Source organism: Lupinus angustifolius, chromosome LG17, assembly GCF_001865875.1.
Source record: "Lupinus angustifolius cultivar Tanjil chromosome LG17, LupAngTanjil_v1.0, whole genome shotgun sequence".
In the NCBI taxonomy this organism is placed as follows: domain Eukaryota; kingdom Viridiplantae; phylum Streptophyta; class Magnoliopsida; order Fabales; family Fabaceae; genus Lupinus; species Lupinus angustifolius.
In genome coordinates, this window is record NC_032025.1 from 2,793,825 (window position 1) to 2,804,663 (window position 10,839).

General features: G+C 33.9%; 2 protein-coding genes across 2 annotated transcripts; both read left to right on the top strand.

Annotated features, from left to right (window-relative positions):
* On the top strand, positions 1,446-7,411 carry LOC109331660 (protein NRT1/ PTR FAMILY 7.3-like). The gene is made up of 5 exons (XM_019566304.1): positions 1,446-1,603; positions 1,893-2,007; positions 5,025-5,242; positions 5,366-5,925; positions 6,146-7,411. Exons 1-5 carry the CDS (start codon positions 1,571-1,573, stop codon positions 7,014-7,016), a joined length of 1,797 nt encoding a protein of 598 aa, XP_019421849.1. The 5' UTR covers positions 1,446-1,570; the 3' UTR covers positions 7,017-7,411.
* On the top strand, positions 8,520-10,215 carry LOC109331883. Its single transcript, XM_019566651.1, has one exon. The coding sequence runs from the start codon at positions 8,627-8,629 to the stop codon at positions 9,848-9,850; it is 1,224 nt and encodes a 407-aa protein (XP_019422196.1). The 5' UTR covers positions 8,520-8,626; the 3' UTR covers positions 9,851-10,215.

Here is a 10,839-nt window from a genome sequence, read left to right on the forward strand (position 1 = left end):
ATATATTTCAAAATAACATCAGTACAATCAACATTTTAGCTATTTAATTTTTCAAGCTGTAAATAAAAGTCAAAATCAATCACAAAAACTGGAAAGTGTTAGCCTAGCTAGAATTTATATTATATATATAATATATTACATATATATGGTCAAATTTTATGTGAAGTAATTGGATAGAAAAACAATCGGTTTGTTGTGATTTTTTTGCTTTAAGTTTTCTTACAGTTACCATGCAGGTAAAAAACTAATAATTTTTTAGATATACGATTTTCTATCCCAACAAAAAATAATTGGCCTATTATGGGTTTATGATTAAAGAAGTTCTATGTTAAATTGTATTTGTCATATTTAGTTTGCTTTTGCATTTATCTTTTCAGGACTATACTATAGGCATGATTATTTTTTTCTTAGACTATCCTCTAGAAACTTTTTCTATAGGCATATAAATAATTAATAATAAAATATTGTATTGCCTAATTATTTTTTCTTACACTTTCCTGTAATTCAGTAACTTTTAATAACATTTTTATAAGCTAAACTCTTTTATAGGATGATGCTTCTTTTTTATATACATGGCTTCCAAATTTGGAAGTTGTAAAGTAATTTGATGATTAATATGAGTGGTCTAAGGAATTAAGTGAACAAGATCAAAGATTTGAGTCTCATCTATAACAAAGGTAATAATAAAAATAAGATGATAATTAAGGATAAGACTCAAGAAATAAGAAATATGTAAGAACCAAATAAAAGAGATTAAGGTTTGAGTCATTCTCCTGTTAAAAAAACTGCTTTGACATTTTGAACACCTAAGATGATGCTTAATATCCACGGTTCTACTAACTCAGCTAACCGTTGAGATACATAAATTTAGAGATTAAATTTAGGAAATTCAGGTTATTGTGTTTCTAAAACCTTTAGATAATATAAATTGTAACAGAACAACAGTTATAACAACGCATATAAAAGGGAGGAAACGTGTTACATCAAACACTAAACTTATATGGAGTATCTCTGTTCTCCTATCAAAGATAATTTTGTCAAATTGCATTTTTTTACACTGTTTTGGGATGACTCTACCATGTGGATAACTGTTGGTAGGTAAATAAGTCTCTCCTTGTAATGATTTAAATACATGGAGTTAATATTTTAATTAATAATTAGTTTTGAATGAAATCAGATGAACAAACTAGATCATGTGTTAAAAAGTATAATTTTTTTAAGTAAATATTAGTATTTTGTTACGAGTGAGACTTGAATTTACTATTTCTTTCACTTTGTAATTGAAATCTTTCATTGAAATCATTTTATGTATGAAATATTAGAAATTAAGTTTCACATCACGTATTCTTATTTCGACATAACCTTAATATCTCACTTTTGTTATTCTGAAATCTCCACCGTTGATGCCCTCTTCCTTCCCCTATTTATTCATCACCCTTACCCTCTCTTTCATGTGTCACTTTTCATTCTTCTCTTCACCCTTCAACCCAATCAAAAACCTTCCTCTGCTCTAGTACCCTCCCCTGCATTTTGCACCACACTGAGAACTTGGACTTCTTTGAAATAATCTATGGCTTGTTTAGAATTAGAGGTGTGCAAAGAGGTCAGTGTGTAATAAAGAACATGTTTCCACAATACACAAATATTTATGTATATATTCCTTTTCAAACTTGAAAATATTGGTTCTTGCCTTATTATCCTTTCACTCTGTCAAGCACCATTTATATAATAACATCAAACCCATGTTGTGTTTCTTGCTATTTTCTATGGATCACCAAGTGCAATTTTAAAGCATGTACAAACAAGGCTTAACGTAATTATAAACTATGAATGCAATAAGTGCTGAAAATTCTGCCACTTTAATTTGTTTTGTGTGTCAAAACTTTGTGCAGGGAAAGTTCAAAGAAGATGCAGAAGAATTCACTCTTGATGGAAGTGTTGATCTGCATGGCCGTTCTGCAATCAGAACCAAATCTGGAAGATGGGCTGCTGGAACTATCATACTCTGTAAGCTCCAAAAATTAATTGCAGGGCATTTTAATATTTACGATTTTATAACTATTTCCATTTTCCCCTTAATGATATCAATTGTCCAAGGAGAATTCTCTCATGATCAGTTACTTCTAATTTCCAAGATCAATTGAATTCCAAAATATCACTATGGAGAATTTTGTTTTATGAGCTTAATCACAATTAAAAACATTATATGACTTTTTAAGTGATTATTGAATCCTCTTATAGAGTTAGATATAGATATAGCCCCGATACATATATGATACGTATAGATATCAACATCATAAGCTGTATGGTTTATATGTCTGGCAGCCTTGGAAAGCGTAGAAGTTTGAGGAACCTGGTTGAGAAAAAAATGTTCATAAATGTTTGTTAGTCTACATATCTATATTTTAGATAGCTTATCAAAAGGAGTAAAAAGAACTTTCCTTTTTTAAGTTGGTCTACTTGAAGTGAACAAGCTCTTAATTAGTCATTATATCAGTTCCAGATAAGAGAAAATGACAAGTTAAATGCAGAAACGTTTTGTATTTTGGTTATACATATTCACCTTTTGTTTCATACTTTCTTGGGCTTCGGAGAGTGTTTCTGGCAGCTAGATACAACTAATCCTTGGCTGGTTTGCCCCTCCACCGTCACATGTATCTTTCTAAAAGGATATTTATTTTGCCTAATGTTTGATGTACACATAACTTATATATCATTTTAATCATATGTATATAAAAAAGATAAAAATCAGTGATAGAGATAAAAGTTGAAGAATGTGAAAACAATTGTAATTTTTTCTAAATTGTCATCATGGGTGTCGTAAAATGATTAGATCCTTAAATATTAAGGAATGAAATAATAAGAGGATAAAAGTTTAACTTTTACCTAGTAATCACTAATATACTAATATAAAAAAGAATAAATATAAATGACACTGACAACTTAAAGCACAACATAATAATTTTTTTCATTCTTGAAGAATATATACCCAATCAAATCTAATTTACAAATAATTACAAAACTCTTTATGTTCTTGGTGAGGCTTAGAAAGAAAAAGAAGATGGAGATTCTGGATGATGATGAGAGATAGTTTTGGCTTGGCCTTCACTATAAACGACAAGAGGCCAGAAACTAAGGTAACTTGGAAAAGACAAAGTGAGAAAATTAAGCATGCATATGAGAGAAATACGTTCCTGACACGTAATCAATGGTAGGATTTTGCATGAGGTTGGTCGTTGACACGTAATTAATCAACTATAAGATAGCTCAGTATATACTATAAGTCAGTTATATGATAAATGTTGGCAGCTATAGTTCGTTCTATTAGCTATGATTAGAAGGTTAATTAGGAAATTTTGGTATAAGTCTTAGTCATATACAAAAATTCAGATTCCTCATTAGGTTAATTATTTCTGACGTAGTGTATAATGAGTTAAAGAGCGTGAAGTTGCATGAAACTGCAAAATACGTGATTCATTCCAAGAAGTGTTGTAGAATCTTTCCCAAATCGTGTATGTTGAGATAAATAACGTGAACAAGTAATATGTTTGGTAAGTTTAAATTAAATACAATTTCCACGCAAAAATTATTACAAACAAAAAACTCATACAACAAAATTTCCGTTTCAAATTAATAATATAATAATATTTATTCATATTATTACTTTTGTGCCGCTCCGACAACACTTTAATTGTGCAAAGTGGGCAGTTAATTAAATAATACAAAAAACATTATTACGAAAAAACATATTTCGTGTATTCTTCATACTTAGTCTCTTCAATACAATCTCTTATACCTTTGCTGATAAAAATAACATTTTTATTAATCATTAAATAATGGCACAATCTTTCTTTTATGGAAATAATACTACGAACTTTATACCGACTATTTTTGTGTGGAAATAAAAGGGCCTCTTTCCGAGTCCTAAAAAGACAATATTACGATAATAGTTTTAAATATCAGCTTATCACGCTTGCATAATTATTAAGTTTTATATAAATTTATAAAGAAATAATTTGATGTCTCATGGATAAATTAGAGATGCATAGAGTTGCGGAATGATGTGAAATTTATATAATTCTATTGTTCATTATATTTATATAGTTCTATCACTAATGTTCTATCATTTGAGCACCACCTTATAAAATATATATACATTTGACTTTAATACGATATAAATTAGCAGGTTAGACTCACATGCATGCGGTACTAATGTTGTGTTTAAAGCTAACAAAACATTTTCATTATTTATATGCGTTAGTTTCGTTTGCCCTATTCCATATATAGTTGGAGTAGTAGATTATGCAAAAATTTCTTCTCCACACGGCACGAGAATCCTTCCCCTCAAACGACAGAAAGTTCCGGAAGTATGTTTGCTTGAAACATGGCATGAATTTTATTTTCTATTTTATATATAAAAAGTAGTTGAAATAATATTAATTAATTTTGAAAAGTCATTTTTTCACAAACCCCATTTTTCTAAGTGCTATGTCGCTTATGAAACCATTACTAATTAATATATCAACACCTATGAGGCTATGACTATGAGGGTGAGCTTTATAAAGGCAAAATCTAAAATACCTAACAATATATTATTATAAAATAAAGCCCTTGCTAATGTATATCTTGTGTGCACAACTGCACATGCTAGATGTTGTATATTATAAATTTATAATGCTTATTAGTGGCAATGCAATTATCTAAATAAAGATGGAAGTGCCATCATAGTCATTGATTATTTATTTTAGAAAACAACGCGCGTGTAGAAGTGGGATGAAAAACTACGTAACATTTAATATAGGATTGATCTTGATTCTTAACTGAAATATCTACTTCATAAATGTATTTCGCTTTTATGATATGTAAATCAATCATATACACACATATGACATGGACACTTATAGTTTAGTTCATAAAATACATATGACAATGATGCATGTGAGTGTATTTAATTATGTGGTCCACAATATTTGGAACTGGTGCTAACGTTGTTTGTTCTGTAATCTGTTCATTGCATTAATCAGTGAACCAAGGTTTGGCAACCCTTGCATTCTTTGGAATTGGAGTGAACCTAGTGTTGTTCCTGACAAGAGTGATAGGACAAAACAATGCTGATGCTGCTAACAATGTGAGCAAGTGGACCGGAACTGTTTACATATTCTCTCTTGTGGGTGCTTTCCTTAGTGATTCTTATTGGGGAAGATATAAAACTTGTGCTGTTTTTCAAGTCATATTCGTAATAGTAAGTATTCCCTCTCTTTTTTCTCTTTCGGTCATCATAATTATCATTACTACCATCATCATTTCCATTTATAGCTATTACATTCCTTGTCTAACTAATGAATCTTTTGGCTCCTAATAACAGGGTCTAATGTCCTTATCCTTGTCATCATACCTGTCCTTGATTAGGCCTAAAGGTTGTGGGAATGAGTTAGTTCAATGTGGGAAACATTCAAAATTGGAGATGGGGATGTTCTACCTTTCAATCTATCTCATTGCCTTGGGGAATGGAGGGTACCAACCTAATATTGCTACATTTGGTGCTGATCAGTTTGATGAGGAGCACTCAAAGGAGGGTCCCTTAAAAGTGGCATTCTTTAGCTACTTCTACCTAGCTTTGAACCTTGGATCACTCTTCTCAAACACCATCCTAGGATATTTTGAGGACGAAGGAATGTGGGCTATTGGGTTCTTGGTATCTGCAGGCTCTGCCTTTGCTGCACTGATCTTGTTTCTTGCCGGCACCCCGTTGTATAGACACTTTAAACCTAGTGGCAACCCTCTCTCCAGGTTCTGCCAAGTCTTTGTGGCTGCGTCAAGAAATCGGAAAGTTCAGATGCCAACGGGCGGAGAAGAGTTGTATGACATGGATAGAAAGGGGGCTTCTACTAATGGTAGAAAGATTCTCTACACTCACGGGTTCAAGTAAGTAGTAAGAACATACTTTTAGCTAAACCACACAACTAAGTATGCTTTCATATGTCATTGATATTTATAACTTCGGTATTTATGTGATCATTTTACAAAAAGTATGGCATGCATTACAAATTAAAGTATTAAACACAACACAGTAGTTTTTCAATGTTATTGGTCATTCTAGAGTCTACTGATTTGATCAATTTGCCATTTGAAATCTGCATTGCAGGTTCTTGGACAGAGCAGCATTTATATCTTCTAGAGATTTAGAGGACCACAAAGGCGCCCTTGACAACCCTTGGCGTCTGTGCCCTATAAGTCAAGTTGAAGAAGTGAAGTGCATACTAAGACTTCTTCCAATTTGGCTCTGCACCATAATATACTCGGTGGTTTTCACACAGATGGCATCTCTTTTTGTGGAGCAAGGTGCAGCTATGAAAACTACAGTTTCCAATTTCAGAATACCACCAGCTAGTATGTCTAGCTTTGATATCCTGAGTGTAGCTGTCTTCATTTTCTTTTACCGTCGAGTTCTTGATCCATTTGTGGGAAAACTTAAAAAGTCGGATTCTAAAGGACTAACTGAGCTTCAAAGAATGGGAGTAGGACTTGTTATAGCTGTACTGGCAATGGTTTCAGCTGGCATAGTTGAATGTTATAGACTTAAGTATGCAAAATCACTATGCTCTCACTGCAACGACACTAGCTCTTTAAGCATCTTATGGCAAATTCCTCAGTACGCATTCATTGGAGCTTCTGAGGTATTTATGTATGTAGGTCAGTTAGAGTTTTTCAATGCTCAAACACCAGATGGTTTAAAGAGCTTTGGAAGTGCACTTTGCATGACATCCATCTCCCTTGGAAACTATGTGAGTAGCATACTTGTTAGTATTGTTATGAAGATCTCCACCGAGTATCACACGACAGGATGGATCCCCGGAAACCTCAACAAGGGTCACCTCGATAGATTTTATTTCCTCTTAGCTGCATTGACATCGCTAGATTTGATCGCCTATATCGCTTGTGCGAAGTGGTACAAGTGTATACAATTGGGAGAGAAACATGATGAAAATGATGAGGTAGATAGCTTCAAAGTCTAATTTTCCATGGGCATCATTCAAAGGCAATGGTAACTGCATGTTAAATAAGAGAAAGATGGGAGCAATTACTCTAAATAATATTGGTTATAGCTGCTATTGGAAGGAAAAGTTGTTGCTGCTATGCAGTAAGAGAAGCCTTCTTACCCGAGTCTCTTACTCTCAGGACTGTACTCACTGTTTTTATAACACTTCATTTCAGTTTATGCATTGAAGCTAGATTCTGTAAAATTAACACTTGATGAGACAATGACTGTTTCTGGGCCTCTATATGCCTCCATGCTTTCTCATTTGTAAGTTCCATTGCCAAGTGGAAGTTAAATATGCTATTTGGGTTTCAAAATGTGAAATGATATTTGAATATGTATTGAACATATTTATGACCTTGTTGTTTGGAACTCTACTTGCATGAACAAACATTGCAATGGTGAGCCACTAAATTCATAGACACAGAAAGATAAAACAGAAAGAGAGAGACTTATAATGAGGGATTTCCTATATATTTTAACTCAGATAATTGAGTTCACAATCATACCAGTATATATATATATATATATATCCTATCATCCATAGAAAATTTGAACTACATTACTGTGGATTGGTAAAGAAAAGTTCTGCATGAGACCACTTACAAAAAAAAGAGACAACATAAACTACCATTTAAGAAACTTACAAAATACAGTTAAGGGTGCCAACAATTCTGCAGTAGTAATACTACATGGGAAGATTCGTTGCCTTGATCAGAGGAATTAACAAGCAAAACATAAATGTTAGATACATAGAATCAAATTTTAAAGAGTCCAACTAGGAATATGCTAAAATAGAATGAACATTCCGATTCGAAAGTTTGGCTCTGTTAGCCATTCATTTGATTCCATCAAGTTCCACCATTGGTGTTCATCATCTGGCACAAACGATAGACCTGTTTTGTCTGTTTTTCATTCATCAAGTAGTCTCACATTAATGAAAACCAATTTGACTTTAGGTTGGAAAGGTCAACCATGGAAGCTATCAAAAGACCAAAGAGACATACACATGACTTTCATTTATTCAGAAAAAGGCATATGATGAAGTCCATATAGATTTCTTGATGTTATAGAGAAAAGTTTGGATTGTCTGCATTCAGAAGATTAAAAGTCAATATTGAACCCCTATTTACTAAGCTTATATAATGTATGTTTTCTACAAATAATATTGTCATTTTATAAGTGGAAGTTGAAGTAATAGAGGAAAGAGAAAAGTTTGAGAGATACACTTAGATTAATTTGAAGCCTTCATTTTCTCTTAATTATATCCTAAACTTGAGTCTAAAATAACATTCTCCTAAAACTCAACTGGGGTGAGGCGCATGTCTTATCTACTAGGCAGGGAAAGACATGAAATTGTCAAAGTTGGAGCCACCTCCCAATAATTTGGCCACACGTCAAGTCCTACGTTGCCTTTCATTACTAAGCCGTTAAAAAGTACTCATCCATGTGTTTATATTTGTATGGTAGGTCGGTTATGTGGCTCCGAATCTAATGGTTCATTGGTCTTCACCATTCCTTCTACTCCCAACACCTAATGCTACAATCCCATACCCCATAGCATAGCCATTCATTCATTCAAACAACATGAAGCTATCACTCAAGTTTAACCATGGAGATGAAGATAGTACTCAAATTATGTCTGCAAAGGTACCCATTTCCATATTCAACTACCCTTTCATTTCTGCCATCACATCCACTACCACAACTACTAATTCTCCTTCTGATTTCTCTTTCTCACTTTCCACCAATTTCCCTTCTGCTCCTTCCTTCAAGCTCTCTTACTCTCCTACCTCAACCTCCTCTCTCCCTTTCTCTCTTTCCCTTAAATCTGGTTTAGGTTTATTTGGATCCCCTCGCCAATCCCCTCTTCTCTTCTCTGTTAATTTCTCTCTTTCACCTTCTTCCTACAATCCCGTTCCCACTTTCTCTCTCCATTTCAAACCCCAATTTGGTCACTTTTCTCTTAATAAAACTGTTTTATCAAACCCCGACACTCTCCCAGACCCAAAATCGTTTCCTATTGATAATAATAATAATAATGGTGAAATTGGAAATGGGTTTGTGGCTGATGGGTCTTCTTCGGTTTGGCGAGAGTTAAAGTTGGAACCTTTTGTTGGCAGAGACCGTAATAGTAATACCCATGAGGTTAATTCTGATGATGGTGGAAATGGGTCTATTCCTGAGAGATCATTGGTTGGGATTAACAAAGAAAAATGTGGTCTTTCACCTGGGGTTGCAGTTATGGCTAGGACACACATGCCTGTGACAAAAGGGTTTATGTTGAATTTGAGATGGGGTTTGAATTTTCCTGGGAATTCGGGGCTGAAAATGCCCTATTTGACTGTGAACAAGATTGGGTTAGAGAGGGTTTCTGAGGAAGTGAAACAGAATGTGGATAAGCAGAGATTGGACGCTTCTGGCACCGATTTGCAGCTGCTCAAGGGTATGTGTTCTTGGATGAAAAGAGATTTGGAGATTGTGGAAAAGGAAAATAGGGAGATGAAACGAGTATTGGAGGATATGAAAATGGGAGTTTCAACCAGGAATCACAGTCATGAGGGAAGGAAATTATCTCAGCATTCGGGTGAAAGCTCTAGCAAGTTTGAGCATTGGAGAAGCAATAAGAGTGGCAGAGAAGAGAATGAACATAGACAGCATAAAGGTGAATGCTCTAGCGAGTTTGATAGTTGGAGAAGCAAGAAGAGTGGCAGAGAAGAGAATGGGCAAAAACAACCAAACAAGTCCCAAATTCTAGCAAGTGATGTGGAATCTGAATTGCAGAAAGCCATAATGGCTGCTTCTTCTTAGCATTACCAAGGTCATTTACACTTTTAAGTTTTAATGCTTTCTAAGTTTGTCTTCCTCGCAATGTATATAGAAATGTGAGCTATGTTTCCTATTTGCTTTTAACGACAAGTGGTCGATTATAATCAAGATCATTTGTGTGTATAATAAAGGAAAAGAGGAATGTTGTTACTTTTGTAATTATAGTTTGCACTGACTTTAAGTGCAGCGTTCTGTATTTTTGCATCTGGATAAATATTTAACTGTCTGCAATTAGGTGACAATGATTGGCAGAGACATCTGTACTTCTTCCATATCCAATCCAATGCAATTAGATGTTTGAATCACCTATTTTCGGGTTTTTTATTTCAATGAAGAATTTGGTAGAAGTAAATTATGTTATTGCACTTCATAATTGTTATGTTGGCATTAGTCTTTATTGAGCAATTCTTACTAGTAATAAAGAGCTTGGCAATTACTAGTAGTCTAAAATTTTAACAACCATAATATTAAACCCGACTCTTGTGTGATTTGTGCTATTTCCTCACCCTTTCAGTGTCTGTCTAGCACTTGGGCTTCTAAATCCCCTACCATTTTCTCATTTTCTATCCCATTTCTCCATGCCTCTGAAAATGCATGTGAATTCCATTTTCTTCAAGCTGGACGCTTGAAAAACTTGTTTGCGTCTTGAATTGATAATGTATTTCCCTATATACCCCTATACATATTTAAGTCGCACGCCACAAGATGCCTTTTGTTTTTGTAAAAATAGGAGGGTGATAGGAGCTGAGTCAGATGAGTAGGGACAATTAAGAATTAATAGGATTTTTTGTCGAAATGCACTTTCCTTCCTGATTCTGAATCAGAGTGATTGCAGATTCAAAAGGATAGGTACAAACAGGAGTGTCCATAATAGGAACTTCTCCCAAAAGAATTGTGGCTCTACCTCCCAATTTTACTCCAAACCACTTCGATCTCCTTTCTTCTTCATAGTCAGAAACGGTTCCTCTAAA

Excerpts from the sequence above, each read along its gene's own strand:
- LOC109331660 (XM_019566304.1), top strand. The coding sequence starts at position 1,571 with ATGGCTTGTTTAGAATTAGAGGTGTGCAAAGAG. Across the intron at positions 2,008-5,024 it reads TGCTGGAACTATCATACTCT|TGAACCAAGGTTTGGCAACC; the intron begins GTAAGCTCCAAA and ends TGCATTAATCAG. Across the intron at positions 5,926-6,145 it reads CTCTACACTCACGGGTTCAA|GTTCTTGGACAGAGCAGCAT; the intron begins GTAAGTAGTAAG and ends TCTGCATTGCAG.
- LOC109331883 (XM_019566651.1), top strand. The coding sequence starts at position 8,627 with ATGAAGCTATCACTCAAGTTTAACCATGGAGATGAAGATAGTACTCAA.